Source organism: Python bivittatus, unplaced genomic scaffold (assembly GCF_059951505.1).
Source record: "Python bivittatus isolate LINGU-HERP-01145 unplaced genomic scaffold, Pbiv_v1 ctg000080_np1212, whole genome shotgun sequence".
In the NCBI taxonomy this organism is placed as follows: domain Eukaryota; kingdom Metazoa; phylum Chordata; class Lepidosauria; order Squamata; family Pythonidae; genus Python; species Python bivittatus.
In genome coordinates this window covers 87,715,750-87,733,447 of record NW_028277035.1, presented here as the reverse complement: position 1 = coordinate 87,733,447, position 17,698 = coordinate 87,715,750, and the positions used below count along the sequence as shown (strand labels likewise).

Here is a 17,698-nt window from a genome sequence, read left to right as displayed (position 1 = left end):
CTTATTCTAGCAGAGAGTGATCTGCATTGTCAGGCCTACCGTTAAAATGAAATTTCGATTTTAAACACATGCATGAGCACGCACGCACACGCACGCGCGCACACAGAGTGTTATTTACTGCCTTATGAATTCCTGGATGAAGTAGGGATACAATTATAATTTTTATTTTTATTATGATTGTTATTGTTATTACTGTTATAGTATATGTGTGTGTGTATTAATATGCAATACTACTTCATCATAATATCATTATATTATTACTGTTGTTGCTATAATTATGTGGTAATTATATCTGCCTGCCTGAAAGTCATTTGCAAATATAGTTTTATGAATTTAATAGTTGCATTATGGACTGTTAAAGAATATCAGCTTTCCAAGAAACAACTAACTCTTCAGAAATCAAGAATTACATACCTGTAGGTGTTGGCAACAGAAAGGGGGAAAACAGGGTCTTTTAAAATCAGAAAGCTCAGTTTAAGGTTCTGAGTCTTCCAACAACTGAATGTTTTTTTCATTGCTTCTTTCATAGCTTCCTCAAGCCATCCAATGTGATTCTATTCAAATATATTGTAATTATTCTTCCAAGGGAGTATTCATCGTCTTACATCCTTCAGGAAACAAGCAACTTCTATTGTGAAAATTATTGAGACAAGCTGAAACTTTTTCAAACCAGAATCAGGGAGAAAAATCTATGCTACAGATTTACAGATGGGTGACGAGTATTGATCTAATTTTTAAAAATTTAGACTCTAATTCTAGGGTCACTTGCACACACCCACAAAAAGAAAATAAGAAATAGACTTAGTCTATTTTTCCAATCTTAATTATCTATAATCAACATAATTAAATTTGTATGTAACAATAGAGGAAGGGAGAAAAAACTGTCTATTTATTTTGAAAAATTCAAACTGGGCCAATCTTCTTGTCATTCTCCCTGCAGCAACCAAGTCTTTCATATATCCAGGGAGATGTTCTGAGCTATTTCCACTTCAGGGAATTTGGTTCTCAGTCCAAGATTTTAATTAAGAAGTAATTTCAAAAGTGAGTAGTTCAGAATGTAAATCATACCATTTTATTTCTGCAGGGCTTTTTTAAAATTTTCTGGTTTTCTTATTTTAAAGAGAACTTCCTACCTACGTGCTGAGCATGATCTTTGTTAGCCATTCTGAGCTTAAGTTCAGTAGTAATTCTACATTCCTTAATGTGACATATATCATATAACTAATCATTCATAATTCATGAATGATATTTTAGAAAGCTATAGCTTTCACGACATTTTAAAATCCCTGATTTATTTATCTGTATTACATTCTTGTACTGTTTTTTCATGTTCCCCCTTTCCTTGTTTATACATTTTCTTCAAGGTGTTAAAAAAATTTTTTTAAAAAAGAAGCTCTTCCTTTCTTCCGTCTGTGCTACTCAACTGCCGCAACATCTAAGGGGGAACAACAGGATCCAATTTCTTTTTTTAAAAAGAGCAGTGATACAGACAGTCCTCAGATTATGACCATTTGTTCAGTGACTGTTCAATGTTACAATGGCGCTGAACAAATGAGAGCTGCTCATAGTTCCAGCTGTCGCAGCATCCCCACGATTATGTGACTGCAATCTGGGCACTTGGCACCTAGCTTGCAATTACGATGTTGGAGTGAGCCGTGGCCATGTAATTGTGATTTCCAACGTTCCCTGCCAGCTTCCCACAAGCAAAGTCAATGGGGAAGCTGGCGGAAAGTTGGAAGTCGGAAGTCATGGTCACATGATGTTCTTGCTTAATGACCCATGCAGTCCTCGCTTAACAATGGCAACTGGGACCACCAGAATTGCCATCTCTAAGTGACATGGTCACGTGACATTGCGCTTTATGACCACATCTCTTAGCAACGGGAATTCTGGCAGTCCCAGTTGCCATTGTTAAGCGAGGACTACTGTCGTGTATCAACTTTGAGGAAAATATACACTACGCACTCTGCACAAGTAAACAAATACATAGGAATTCTACCCTTGAGTATCTTGTCTCTTCTTGGAGGGATGCTGAAGACATGCAAGGGATTTAAGACCCCACCTGAGGGCACTGGGAAACTAGAGCAAATTTTCTGTGATAGTCTTTTATTTTGATATTGTTTGCTGAACCAAGGCAAGCCTTTTGCTGGAATGTGTGATGCAGTTGCCTTTGATGACATTATGTGCCTTGCCTTTGTCTGCATTTGTCATTTAGTAGGAACTTTTGGCATATAAACTTGGACTGAATGTGCCTTATGATTTATTGTGTGCTTCCAACCAAGAATGAGTTTTGCTGACTTATGTATGTTAAGCTCAGTAGGTCAGAACAGGTACTTCTCTTCCACACTCTCTATATCAGTGTTTCTCAACCATGGCAACCTGAAGATGTGTGGACTTCAACTCCCAGAATCCCCCAGCCAGCCATTCTGGGAGTTGAAGTCCACACATCTTCAAGTTGCCAAGGTTGAGAAACACTGCTCTATACAATAGCGTGGAAGTCATCATTTCTCTCTAGTCGCCTCAGTTGAATATTGCATCCTGATCTGAGTGCTGCATTTTTGGAAGGATACTGGAACACACCCAGAAGACAACCAAGTGGATAAGGTGTTCAGCAGGAAAAATCTCTGAGCAACTGTTGGAAGCAATGCACATATTTAGCCTGGAAAAGAGAAGACTGGGAAGACATGAGAGCTATCTTCAGATACATATCATTATGGAGGTTGGGGCAGAATTGTTCAGAGTTCTTCCAGAAGACAAAACATGATCTCCAAGATCCCTTCCAACTTTTACATTCTATGACTTTGTATGTGAAGAATCAGAACTTTCTCTCCAAAGAATTGTTTAGAGCTGTGGACTTGCATTCTCATGGTGAATTCACTATTCCCAGCCTTCTTCTGATGTTACAGTTGCAGCTGGCAGGCTGTGTTTTTGGGTAAAAGGTGACATGGTCAAAAAAAAAACACCTAGATACAGTATGTATGTTTGATCTTCCCCAAATTGGTTGTGAATATTGCTAAAGTTGCCCATTTTTAAGCCCATTTTGCTCATATCTTAACTAGTCTTCACCAGATTTGGTATGCTTCTGTCGATAATCAGAAGGAGGCCATTGTGTATACTAAAATGTATAGTTTTTATACACAATATTCCAAAAATGAATATAATATCTGGTAGAATCTAATGCAATGGAAGGCTCCATATTTCCTATAGCTCTGAGTTCTGTAAATAAATGAAGCCTTTTATACAATCCAAGCCCATAAGGCTCCTGAATAGGCAGATTTAGTCCAAGGCTTTGAAAACTGCCACATGCAGTTCAGATGCTCACTGTATGGGGTAGCTTCACACAGATGTAGCACCTCTTAGCATCATTATTCCAACCACATATTCTTCACCCTGCATTAATCAAGCATGAAAAGTGTTTAAAGTGAAGATTTATTTTTATTCATGTTCAGTAATAAAACATCAGCATTATTATTCCAGCAATCAGGATTATGAAATAATCTTCTTCTTTCTCCTCTTTATTTTTTAAATCTATTGTTATATCTCTTAAGAATCAGCCATTATCACAAGCATATCACCACTTGACAGCAAGAACCATGAAGTAATTTTTCCCTCTTTCACCTGAAGGAGAAGCATCACCAGGTTTATTATTTCAGCTCCTACAATACAGATTTATTAGCGGTATGATGAATGTTACTTGCAGCTTTTATAGCAGATGCCATAGCACTGTCAATCCAACCATAAGGGTAGGTTGTGTGTTCTCCTGCAAAGTAGACTCTCCCTTCATTCTGAAACAAAGCCTTGGAAAAAAGGCTAAACTGGTATGGAGTGGGAAAAGCAAAGGCCCCCATGGAAAACTTGTCCAGGGCCCATTTCTGAATCACATGCCTGTTGCATACATTTACAAGATAATTCTTGGAGATGTTGTGAATTTCTGAAAGATCATCCATAACTACATCAAGACACTCTTCGTCACTAAGAGGAACAAAGAAGTCAGCATCATCATTCAGTGTATATGAGACAAGGAGCACCCCAAGGCCACTGGGGAAGTCATGATTTGGATAGTAGACTATTCGTGTTGGGTGATCTGTGATGGACTTTCCACCTCGGATTCCTTCCCTCTCCCAAAATCTGTCAGTGCAAGCCAAGGCAATTTTAGTAGCACTTGTATAATGGAGTGAACGCAGAGCATGAGCCTTTAAATGGGAAAGAGGGGGCTGGAATTGGATGAGTCGTGTGGCTTTTGCCGTGGCTGTGACAAGGACATAGTCAGCAATCAGGAATGATGAGTCATCTTCGTCCTCCTTGTGGAAAAACACCCTCACTTTCTCGCCTGAGCGAATGACCTTTTCTACTCTGCTGTTTAAATGGATTGTCCTGGACATTTCCTGATAGAAGCTGTTGGGCAGCTGGTCAAATCCACCTGTGATTTCCTCAAAACTGAAAAGGTTGAGGTAGAAGGAGGAGGCATAAGTTAAACAGAGAAGTGAAAGAATTATTTATAGCCACAGTTATAATGCCAGCAGTTCTTTCAAAAAGAATAGGATAACTCTTTTTGTTTTTACTTTATTTACTGAGCTATATTAGGATGTATCCGGAACAGGCAGTTCACGATGCTTCTAGGTGGATGCGTTGATTCATTTCAGGATTGTTTTTGAGTTGATTTACCTCAGACTTTGCTCTAGTCCAGTGTTTTTTCAACCTTGGCAATTTTAAGATGTGTGGACTTCAACTCCCAGAATTCCCCAGCCCACAAACTGGGGGGGAATTCTGGGAGTTGAAGTCCACACATCTTAAAGTTGCCAAGGTTGAAAAACACTGCTCTAGTTAATAGCAATTGTGGGAAAAACTAGGCCTGGAGCCTGCCCTTTATTACTGGTTAGAAATTATCTTCTTTTACTCACCCTGCCCCCGCCCCTGCCACCCGTATGGCCATGTTGTATATTGCTGTAACAAATAAACAAAAAAGTGCATGATTGCAACATTTCTGGCATGCTGGCAGGCCACTTTCACAAGTTAACCGGAGCTTTTTGATGGAACAGTGAACTAGTATCATAGTGATTAGGTAGGCTTTTAGAGATATTCACTGGATCTATTTACATCTACTGTACTTTAACCATAGCAATCTCAGCTTCTTCTTTTCTTTTTCAAACCACTAGAAAAATGTATACAAATACAGTGGTACCTCGGGTCACGAACGCTTCTGTTCACAACCAATTCGGGTCACGAACAGCACCGTTCGCAAAATTTTGCCTCCGTTCGCGAACGCCGCATCGGGTGACGAACAGGATCCGCGGCCATTTTCCCTCCCGTGCCACGTGGTCGTGGCTTCCTGTAGGGAGGGGGACTCTCCCTCCAAGCAATAACCGCCTCCCCACCCGCCTTCCTGTCCTCCACGCCTCAAGCAAGGTTAGTGTTCTCTCTCTTCGTACTGTACTGTAGTGTACTTTGTGTCATATTTTTGTGGTTTAAAAAAAAAATACATATGGTTCAGAATGGATTAACCGATTTACATTGAACCTTATGGGAAAATTTGATTCGGTTGGCAACCAAAATCGGTTGGCGACCAAATTCGGAGGGGTCAGAACGGATTAACCGTATTTACATTGAACCTTATGGGAAAATTTGATTCGGGTCGCGACCAGAGTCGCGGAACGAATTAAGTTCGTGACCCGAGGTACCACTGTATATGTCCTGAAAAATGGGAGGGGAGAGGGAATGCCAGCAACTCATTAGGTTTCCTTTCTCTGTGGAGTGGGTGGGAGAGAATTACTTTATGACCAGAAGTAACTAAGGGACAATGCTACTGTTCTTTGCACTCTCCTATGGTCAGCTGGAGGAAAAGAGGCTGAGCACTAAGTTCACAATATTCTCTACAAGCATTAGATTTGCAATGATGATATATACACAGTATATATCCTGTATGGTATTTTCAGTTATACTGACTGATATCAGGAGGCAATATGTGACTAGTTCCATCCTTACTGGGAATTGTCAGTTGTACATAGCCAGATCTTATTCTGTGCGGTTCAAACCCTCTATCAGGAATTGAACTCTGTTCATTATTTAGGAAGCTCCATGAAAACCATGTCGTATTTTCTGAAACAACTCTCAACAATTCTGCTCTATCTTCTGCCTAACAGCTGTTCAGATATTCGAATAAAGCTATCATATCTCTTCATAGTTGTCTCTTCTCAAGGCCAGACATACCCAACACCTCCCAGCCATTCCTCATAAATCCCTTTCAGGCCCCTTGAGATCATGGTTGTTCTCCTGGACATTCTCAAGTTCGTCAATGTCCTTTCTAAATTGCAGTGTCCTAGTTGAGACCTGATCAATGAGATATCCTTGTCTAGACACTTTTTCATAACAATCAAGAGAATACAAAACCCTACCCATCGTCATCTAAGAAGGTTACGTAGGCCAGGACAGAGGTAAGAAATGAGATATAGTATCCAGCATCTTCATTCAAGAAATCTCCAATCATTTCTATTGCCCCTCGGCTCAGATTTCCTTCTTTAATTAAATATTCCTGTTGAAGATAAATGGGAATTGGTGGAGGGAAAAAAGTACAAATGCTTCCTTTTTCCTTTTTGAATCACAGCTAATCCCAATAGATAATTTCTGACTCATCTCCAACCTCCTTTTTTGGGGGAAATGTAGGAAGCCATGAAAATTACTTTGGCGAAAATATTCAGAAGTCATTACAAAAGCAAAAAGTGTAGAAGCACGCCTTGAGCCCTGGGAAAGGAGAAAGTATTAGGAAGAGACTTGGGCTGGCTCTTCTCTGATTCCCTGGGTGATATGAGGAAGGGAAGGGAAAACTTGCAAGATTCTGTTAATATATTCTATCTCAATAAAACATTGTTCTAATCTTCTTGTAGTTGTCTTAGTTATCTCTCCTTTGGACTACTACAATGCACTCTTAATGGGGTTGCTCTTAAGACCACTTTTACCTGAGCTGGACAACCTCAAGTGGCTGACAGGAAGATTGGTGGGAAACTGTTAGCGTCTTAGACCAAGCCAAATGTAAAAATGCTAGGGAATTTCTGGAAGCTTGGCATTCAGACTAATCAGCCATCAATAGACACATAGAGATAAACCATAATTACACACCATTCAAAAGAGACAATAAAAATACTAAGAAGGAAACAAAAAGACCAGAACACATCCTCTCCAGCAGCCAACACCCAGATAATCTGGGATTAACACCAGACAAACAAGCAAACAAGGAAGCAGAGAACAATACCCTAATCAAGGAACTACCAAGGAGAAAACCACACCCCCACCAAAACTGGCAGGGCAAGCTACTGTATGCTAACTTGCCCTTGTTGTGGGGGAGCAAACCCCACACTTACTGGCACTGATGATGTTACTGAGTTAGGTAATGAAATGTCTGCAAGCAAACAACCAAGCTCAGAGAGCACCAAGGACTCCACAGTTCCACCCTGAGCTACAGATCTTCTCTTCTAATGTCATGTTTTGTTCCTGGAGAGTTGTATCTTTTTATTTTTGCTTTTATAGTGTGACATTTTTAACCTTGCAAGTGGGCAGCTATTTAAATAACAGAGACAAATGAATACATAAATAAGCATATGCATAACTAGATTATGTTTAAACCACATATTATTCAAACAAACAGATCTGCTTCTAAGCAGATGCTCAACAAACAGTCACCACTCTCATACATTCTTGGGTCTTAAAGGCCCAAACACTTCTCTGTACTTGCTCCTTGAAGTCCTATCCATCCATTTGCATCACTTAACAGAAATCACTTAACAGATCACACTAATTCAGAACGTTATCTAATTTTTCTCCAAATTCATCTCTGATTGTCATCATTCACTGGAGTGTAACATGCACAGCATAACATAGGACTCTTCCCATATGTACCCATATCAACTAGACTAACATCAGTTTATATGGTCTGGCATACATTTTGGCTCTTTCCTTTGTAATTCAAACCACACCTTCACTGCCCACATCTATTCATCAACTCCACAAGATCATGATCATTCAGAACAATTTCCCTTTCTCTTAGTTTTACAATCCTGCAATATATCTATTTTTCTTTCTTTCATTTCATTCATCCATTTATACTCTTTACCATTTAGTCTTCTTACATTTCAAGTCATAATCTTCCGTAACCTGTAATCCTCGCCACTATTATGGCTTGGGTTAACCAAGACTTTTACATAGCACTTTTTAGTACAATAGCGAAGGCGTAGACAGTTCTGGCCAGCATGGTACAAGCACAGCCAAAGCCCAATTTTACTTCATACATGCTCACGCTATTCTATGCGAACTAGGATCAAGAGACTAAGTTGCAGGGTAATATATTGCTGCTTGCATCCAACCAACGAGGAGGCATATGCAATATACTGGCATACATAGGATGCATATTCACCTTGACTAGAAGAAAACCCCAACATATAATTTATTTTATGCTTGAGATTATTTAAAAACATTTAAAATGCTTGAGATTATTTAAAAACAGGCAGATGTCATTGGCTTACCTTGGTGGAATATGAGTCATATTTCATCTTCAGCACTGTGCAGTTTTTTGTTGTCTGACAGGAGTCATGAAAAAGGAAGCAGATAAGAACAAAGAAATACATAAAATTCTCCAACCCCAGTTCTGAATGCCCTCTACTCTCAGCACGCTAGATGGTTTACAGTCATAAAACATTGTAGCAAATGATGCAACTGAGCTATTAAAACTAACACAAAGCATAATATCTGTGTGTGTGTGTGTGTGTGCGTGTGACAGAATATGATTATATATATGATTCTTCTGTTTGGTTTTGTCCTAGCTGTTGATATTTGTTTAGTTGTTGATATTTGTTTAGGCTGTTAAGTTGTGAGCTAATTTTATTGAATGGCATTCTATAATTCCTATATTTTTCTAATTTGTCCTGCGTTTCAGTATCAATAGAGATAGAGATAGAGATAGAGATAGAGATAGAGATAGAGATAGAGATAGAGATAGAGATAGAGATAGAGATAGAGATAGAGATAGAGATATTGAATGAGACATGACTCACTGATCCACCTGATACGGATCTACAGCGAGGACATTGGGATGTCATTTGGGCTGGAGAAGTGTGGCTGGATGGTAGTAAAAAGAGGGAAGGTAGCTAAGACCGATGGGGTGGAACTACCAGTGGGCCACATAGCAGACATAGAGACCAGCTACAAGTACATTGGTATCCCACAGTCACATGGGAACCACGATGAGGAGGCAAGGAAGACAGCAACATCCAAGTACCACCAAAGGATAAGACAGATCCTGAAGAGCCAGCTCAATGGGAAGAACAAGATCCATGCCATCAACATGTATGCCCTGCCAGTCATCAGATACCCTGCCAGTATAGTGAGCTGGCCAAAGCATGCCAGCCTCCAAAACATGGAGGTTGCCCATGTGAAGACCCAGAAGCTCCTCACAAGGTACAGAGGTTTCCACCCCAAGTCCCAGAGATTATACACAAGCCACAAAGAGGGCGGGCAGGGTCTGGTGAGTGTCAAAGCCACTGTCCTGGATGAAACCTGGAGCATCCAGGAGTACATCACTAAGATGACACCCAAAGAGGAGCTGCTGAGAGAATGCCTCAGGCAGCAGCAGACATGGGAAGAAGTTCAAGTTGTCAGGTTCGGTCAGCACGAGGCTTCAGGGAAGCACGGGGCTGCAGGGAAGCTCGCAACCAGACCACGCGGAATCCACCGGCGGTAGCTAGCGGGGAAAAGAGGAACCGAAAGCGCCGCTAATTAACGAGCCACCTGCGGCCAGCTAAACAGGAAAACCGCAGCGGAAGCTTTTAACTATGAACTGATAACGGCGCGAGCATGCAAGGAACGGGGCCGCAGGGCAGCGAAACAAGATCGCAACGCAGCACAGAACCCGCGGGTCTGCACGTAGCAGGGAGGGACCAACCCGGCCGGAGGGGGACTGGCAATCAAGGACAATGGACTCTGACCGACCCTGCCATCATGAACAATCAAGGGGGACATTGGGGGGCCCAATAGTCCACAGCTGCAACGCGATCACGAGGCGGGGAAAAGCGCGGGAAGGGGGGAATATAACAAGTGATGCAATTGTACCAAGCCAGTCCTGGCTTTGCTTGTGACTACTACGTTACGCATGAGTAAACCTTCTTTGTGAACCACACGTGTCACGAGAGTTTCTCTGTCGAACGGGGCAAATCTCACACAAGTGGAGGAAATACCATGGCAAGACAAGCCTCTGCATGGGATGTACCATCGACAGATAGCTGAGGTGGCTGACACTGGGAAATTCTACCAGTGGCTGGAAAGGGCTGGACTAAAAGACAGCACTGAGGCACTGATCGTAGCAGCACAAGAACAGGCACTAAGCACCAGATCCATAGAAGCAGGGGTCTACCACACTAGACAGGACCCAAGGTGCAGATTGTGCAAAGAGGCCTCAGAGACAGTCCAACACATAGTGGCAGGGTGTAACATGCAAGCAGGATCAGCATATACTGAATGGCACAACAAGTAGCTGGCATTGTGTACAGGAACATCTACACAGTGTATGGGCTAGACCCCCCCAAGTCCAGATGGGAGATTCCACAGAAGGTCGTGGAGAATAACAGAGCTAAGATCCTGTGGGACTTCCAGATCCAGATGGACAGGCAGGTACTGGCCAATCAACCAGATATTGTGGTAGTAGACAAGGATCAGAAGACAGCAGTGGTGATAGATGTATCAGTGCCAAGTGATAGCAACTTCAGGAAGAAGGAGTGTGAGAAGCTGGAGAAGTACCAGGGCCTGAAGGAAGAACTAGAGAGGATGTGGAAAGTAAAAGGCCAAAGTGGTCCCGGTGGTGATAGGAACATGGGGCTGTGATTCCTAACCTGGGAGGGTGGCTCCAACAGATCCCAGGAACAACATCAGAGCTCTCTGTCCAGAAGAGTGCCATGCTAGGAACAGCTAAGATACTGCACAAACCCTCAAACTTCCAGGACTCTGGTAGAGGACCCGAGACTGAGGAAGACACATACCACCCATAGAGGTGAGAGGGGAGATAGGTAGGTAGGTAGGTAGGTAGGTAGGGAGGGAGGTAGGTAGGGAGAGAGAGAGAGAGAGAGAGAGAGATGAACTCCTTGAGAAGCAACCAAGCATATACACTTCTGTAATTAAAGTAAAACATGTATTAACCTAACAAATAATATTCCTGTAGGCTGATCTCAAAAAGCTAAAAAGGATCAGATTTGTTTAGCACTTGGATGGGAGACCACTGGAATTTCTAAGGCTGTAGGTTAGGCTGGGAAATTGAAAAAGCATCCTAGAGAAAGGGAACAGCAAACAACATATTGCTGTCACCAGGAGTTAAGCTCAACTTCAGGGAGCCTTTTTTAGAAATCAGAGGTCACCATTTGGAGGGAGGGTATTCAGTATTTGTACTGAGCAAAATAGCATCTTTACAGTGCTGCAAAGTCATACATACTCTGTCCAACGCACCCATGTAGAGTTCTCCAGCAGACTTTCCCAACTCATGGGGATACATTGGATATCCAAAGAGATTTGCCTTTTCATTCACAGCTGCCACCCTTTCTCTTCTGTTTCTGAACAAGTACCAGGCTCTTTTATCCGTCTGAACAAAGGAGTTTAATGACTGGTTGAACTTCTTAATATATTCATGAATAATTCTGGTGAAAAATAATGCAAAGAAGCAAGTCCCTGCAGGTTAATTCCAAAACCTTTAAAATGAGAGTAGAAAAAAGGTGAGAATATATTGCCCTGCATCTGGCTTTGTATCCCTCTTAGTTGCTCCATGCAGATGTTCTTCTAAACACAATACACAAACCTTTCATCAGTTTTCTGCTTGGGTGGAAATAATGGGGGATTACCTCTAGGAAAATATAAAAAGGTATTTAAAAAACAGAAACAAGTATTGTTAAGCAAAGTGGTCACTTGGTCGTTAAATGAAGCAGTCACTAAGTGAAACCACAAGCGTGCTTATGATCTTACTTCAGGTTTCCTTTGCTTTACAGACCTGAGAAGGTCATAAGTGTAAGGATTGGTCATGTAAAGTTCCTTTTTCATCACTGTCGTAACTGCAAACAGTTGCTAAATGAGGCAGTAACTAAACAAGGACTACCTGTAGTGGTGAAAGCGCTGGACTAGAACCTAGGTTCTGCATGGAAACCAGCTGGGTGACTACGGACCAGTATGTTTCAGCCCAAATCCACATCATGCGGTTGCTGTTGTGGGGAAAATAGGAGGAGGAAGCATTATGTATGGGATATAAATCTAAAATAAATGCAGTGTTGCCCTTCTATAATTTCTGTTTCAGTAAGTACAATATTAATTAGAAAAGAAAGTTGAGTTGAGCTTGATTTCTGGTGACTTAACGGGCACATCTTGTCTTCTTGACATGAATATGGAAGGAGTTCACCATTTCCTTTTTCTGTTTTTTTTTAATTTCACCATCTAGTCCCCAGCTTGGGAATTTCTCAGTGGTCTGTCATCCAAATACTAATTAAGTCCAACTCTGCTTAATCTTTTTTTCAATCAGCCAAGGTCAAATGAGTGTAGCCTCCTAGCTGGACTCACCATATTAATCAATTACTATCAAGAATATTAATACAGATAGTCCTTGTTTAGTGACCACAATTGGGACTAGCAACTCAGTCATTAAACAAAGTGGTTGCTAACTAAAACAGTGACTGTGCTTATGATCTTACTTCAGCTTTCCTTTGCTTTACAGACTTGCCAAGGTCATAAATGCGAGGATTGGTCAGAATGTTACTTTTTCATTACCATCATAACTGTGAAAGGTCGCTGTATTGTGGGAATCTTAGGGAGCTTAAAGAGCAATTGAACCCCAGAGCCAGGCCACCAATGGTCAGAAAGCTGGTGGGGAGGGTGGGAAAATTGAGTATCAGGAGGCATCAGAGGAAGAACTGGATAAAACTGCTGGAAAAGAAGGACATAAAGAACAGATCCAAGAAGACTGGGAAAAAAGAAAGAGCATTTTGGGAAGAGAGGAACAAGTGCTGAGAGAAATACTGGAAGCCATGCTTGAAACCACAATAGTAGAAGGGGGGCGGCTATTACTGGTTTCACATCCTTTTTGTTACCTGTGGGTCTTGGGTAGGCGCATCGCTCCCAATTCCACATACCAACCCTTCTCACGATGGGTCTTTATCCGCCCGCCAACACGGTCACTGGCTTCTAAGACCCAAACCTAGGAACAAACATATTACAGTAGCTTTTGCTTCCTCCTGCCCCTTTCTCACATATTGCTACTCCTCAAACAAAAGTAACAAAATCCAGATTTTTCTGGACAAGTGAAGTTTCTAACTGATAAAAGAATTCATGTTCAAACATCTGCTGGGAGGGATACAAGCAGCAGTTTTAACAGTAATTTCATCGAACAGAATGTTTCCGATTGACCCGGAGGAAAAAAAATGCCATCCACAAATAAATCTCTTGATTTTGCGTTTGGCAGAATGTTGAGATTTTGAACCCTACCATATATTAGATAACATGGCATGTTATTTATTGAATATTTATTGAGATACTGAACACTATTGTCTGCCAATTTTCAAATACTGGCAAATACTAAATTTGATGCTAGTTATCAAACAACTGGTTTTTTGCAAAGAACACTGCATTGGGAAGGGTCAGTATAGTCCACTCAAGCACATTTGTCTGTAAAAGCGACATTGGTAATTTGGACTCACTTCTGTGCTTAGCCACCTCCTTCTGTATAAAGCAGTGTTGTCCAAACTTGGCCACTTTAAGATGAGTGGACTTCAACTCCCAGAATTCCCCAGCCAGCCATGGGGACAACACTGGTATAAATCAATAGCTCCTAAACAGGGGGTAATTTAGGCATATCCTAGGGCAGTGTTTCTCAACCTTGGCAACTTTAAGATGTGTGGACTTCAACTCCCAGAATTCCCCTCAGAGTTTGTTTATTTGTTTATCATATTTATATAGCCTCCCATCTCACACAAAGTGACTCTGGGCAGTGTACAACAATTAAAAAGAATAAATACATAAAAAGTCCACACATCTTAAAGTTGCCAAGGTTGAGAAACACTCTCCTAGAGGGTAATAGAGTAATTTGTAATTGCTTGTTTGTGAATTGAGGATCCAATTTGGGACTGCTGCTGCCAAGGCACTTATGTGAAACAACACAGTCTGGTTTTGTTTTGTTTTGTGGGGAGAATGGCATTATTCAGGACTGGGAAAAGGGGTAATTGGGTCAAACAATTTAAGAACCACTGGTATAAAGTTTGAATTATACTGACCTATCTTTTTCTCTGGGAGATCATGTTGAGATGTCATGCTGGGGAACACGAAATTATTAATACAGGTAGTCCTTGACTTACGACTACAATAGGGACCAGAAAATTCATCGTTAAGCAGTGTGTTCATTAAGTGAGACATCACATGACCACAACTTGTGACCTTCCCTCCTGGCTTCTCCATTGACTTTGCTTGTCGGAAGCCAGCTGTGAAGATCACAAATGGCAAGCATGTGACCACAGGGTGCTGCAACCATCATAAATGCACGATGGTTTCCAAGCACCCAAATCATGATCATGTAGACTGCGAGGACACTGCAATAGTTATAAGTGCGAGGACCAGTCGTAAGTCACTTTTTTCAGTGCTGTCGTAACCTCAAATGAATGGTCGTAAGTCAAGGACTACCTGTATCTCTCCCCCCACTCACCCCAGGTATGTCTCCTCATTGTTGAGGGTTAAGATTGCTGACTGGTCTTTTTTCATCAACACTATTACCTGATGTCCAGCATCTTTCAATAATTTGGCAGCAGTGAGTCCACTGATTCCTGCCCCAACAATCACAATTCTTTTTGGCTTCGAAGTCTTTTCCAGCCCATTTCTGGCAATATGTAACAGTTCTTCATAGTTCGGGTCCTCAAAACATTTCCTCCAATCTTCCTGTTCATTGGCATGGTTTTCAGAGACCCAGGCAGCTGTTAGAAGTGGTATGAGTGGCAAAATTGCTAGAAAAAACCAAGCTATGATTGAAAGGTGAAGGAAAGTAGACAGCAAATGAAAATAAATCCTGAAAATATGTTTTGGCCAGCTTTCCTGAGTGAGACATTTAATTTTGACGCTATAGAACTTTTCTAGAGAAATCTTCATTCGGGTAAGTAACCATTTGGTGTTAGCTCACCAGTTGTGACAGCTGATCAGCTGGGTGAACATACAGCATGACCAACCTCATTTCAAGTAGCTTAAAGAATCAGTTAACATATTGGCCAAGGAAGAACACCAAAATCCTTTTCACAGTAATAACTGTATGATTACTAATAGCTGAATGAACAATGATCTATTTTGTGATGGTTTTTACCAAACTTTGAATTTATGTAAAAATACAGAGTGATAACCTGAGAACATCCATTTTCCTTATCCATGTAGCCATTCTATCATCCTACTTTACAAAGAATATGAAGGGGGCAGGGTCAGAAAGGATGTAGAAAAATCACAAATGGCAAGCATGTGACCACAGGATGCTGCAACCATCATAAATGCATGATGGTTTCCAAGCACCCAAATCATGATCATGTAGACTGCGAGGACACTGCAATAGTTATAAGTGTGAGGACCAGTTGTAAGTCATTTTTTTCAGTGCTGTCGTAACCTCAAATGGTCCCTAAATCTAGAGGACCAGTAGATGGCAGCAAATGGATATTTAAAATTATACATCTTTATTGCCATCTAATGGGCCTCTGGTTATTTGCAGCTATACTAACCTATGCTGTGGAGAGAGGAAAAGCTTATATTTTTCAAGGGCAGTATGCAGTTATGGTGGTTAAGATGTTGCACTAGGATCATGGGGAACCTTTCACCGTAGAACCACATTGGGTGACTTTGGGCCAGTCATGCTCTGTCAACCCAACCTACCTCACAGGATAGCTGTTGGGGGATAAAATGAAGGGGGATCCCCATGGAAGCCCCCATGAGTTCTTGGAGGAAGGTGGGCTAGCAGTCTAAAAATAAACAAATGATTTAAAACACTTCCCCTTAATCCAGTGCAAATGTTTTCCTCATTTAAGTTGCTGAACCAGAGAAATCAATCCATATTTGGGGTTGGGTGGGGGGAGGATTAAAGGATTTTAAGGGTTCTTGCTATAATAATACACTTCCCTTTCCCAGTTCTGTCAGTGGAAAAAAAAATGTCAAGAAGAACATAGAAATGAATTTTATGAATTATGGAGAACCCAGGGAATCAGATCCTTTTGTCAAGTCATGGACCATAAGTACAGCCCGCCCGCCCCCCCTTTTTTTTTTCTAAACCTCTCTAAAAGGCTTTTCAGCCATGTCTTGGGCAAATTATTTTTTTGCTCAGAAAGTTAACCAAACAAATAGCAGTGACTCATGGGAATCATAGCTTTGGAGTATGCAAAGATATGCTCATAACCCCTGTCAGCAATTCCTTAACCCAATCAATGTAAGATCTTTTCCAGGGAGTGCAGTGCCACTGCAGAAGGCAACCACATGATCCAGAAGATAAAACTGCTAAGGAGCTGCCAACAGGAGCACTCCAAAGGACCTTCTTGCTTTGGATCCCAAAGGAAATCCATCATATGCATGGCTTAAATTATTATTCAAGTTAAAAGGCTCAGAGTTATACTTCAATACCCCAAAACACGGAAGTTTCCTAAAATAACCTCTATGCAGAAAATAAAATACTTACAGAACTTGGCCATGTTCAATGGTCAGGACAAGGATACAAATCTGTGCTCTTATTTATACTCAGGAGATGTCTGGCTCTGAGCCAGCAGTAAATCACAACTGGAGAAAATTGGCTTTTTCACTTGAAACCCTTTAAATAGCCAACATTCCTCTGATTTGGATCCTTACGCACCTACCTGGAGGGAGCAGAGAGTTCAGTAGAGCACAGTTTGCATTTAAACATAAAATTCAACCAAGATGTATGGTACAACCGAACTCCTGCCTTGTAACTTCTAACGGAGGATTTTAACAGCAATAATGGTATAATTCAAGTATGGGGCATCTTGTTCTCAAAGGGTTCTTTGAAACTGGAATATTCTAAAACAGAAACAGGCCATAAAAAAAAGAACTTGGTAGAAATCAAGGAATTTCCTTTGAAAACAGTTGGAGCTATTCTTCCTGCAGATCCCAAGGCAGCATATGTCAGAAGCTCTTAAATGTGTGAAAACTCTTAAATGTGTGAAAAATCTGTGTTTCAGTTTCCCAAAGGTTTCTTCTACAAAAGTCCATTCTATTTCTGTACATAACTCTCATGATGCTGTGTGGGATAGCTACTGTTCTGAAACCAGAATTCAGAATGATTTTGATAGGTTAGAGATGTGGGCTGAAAATAACTGAAGGCACTTTAACTGAGGCATACGCAAGGCATTTAGGAAAAAAGAAACCAAATGCAGCATGTGGGAAAAGGACTTTGAATTGTAACAGTATGATGTAGTTGCTAAAAAGATGAATATAGTGTTAGGCTGCAATCATAGACATTTGGTTGTAGTTGATTTGCAAAAACATAGAACAGCTAAGTCGTCCAAATATTAATTCAGAGTGCCCCAGTACCCCAGGAAAGGCAGGGTTTAGGCCCTTCAGTTGGGATGAAGGCCAATATTGTTTAAAATATTCAAGGCTTTGCAAAGAGATGTTCTTTTGGGCAGTTGTTGAAACGAGTTGTGAAGCTTGGCAGAGAGATAGC

The 17,698-nt window shown here is 41.1% G+C and overlaps 1 protein-coding gene across 1 annotated transcript; it reads right to left on the bottom strand.

The window, feature by feature from the left end:
- Positions 1–3,656: 3,656 nt before the first annotated feature.
- Positions 3,657–16,709, bottom strand: LOC103061247 (L-amino-acid oxidase-like). Its single transcript, XM_088134708.1, has 7 exons — positions 16,697–16,709; positions 14,773–14,999; positions 13,101–13,207; positions 11,465–11,666; positions 8,514–8,567; positions 6,393–6,529; positions 3,657–4,437 (listed from the first exon to the last, which is right to left on the bottom strand). The coding sequence occupies exons 1-7, from the start codon at positions 16,707–16,709 to the stop codon at positions 3,657–3,659; spliced, it is 1,521 nt and encodes a 506-aa protein (XP_087990834.1).
- Positions 16,710–17,698: the final 989 nt, after the last annotated feature.

Excerpts from the sequence above, each read along its gene's own strand:
- LOC103061247 (XM_088134708.1), bottom strand. Across the intron at positions 13,208-14,772 it reads TGAAAGATGCTGGACATCAG|GTTTGGGTCTTAGAAGCCAG; the intron begins GTAATAGTGTTG and ends GTTTGTTCCTAG. Across the intron at positions 4,438-6,392 it reads ACCTTCTTAGATGACGATGG|TTTTGAGGAAATCACAGGTG; the intron begins GTAGGGTTTTGT and ends CAACCTTTTCAG.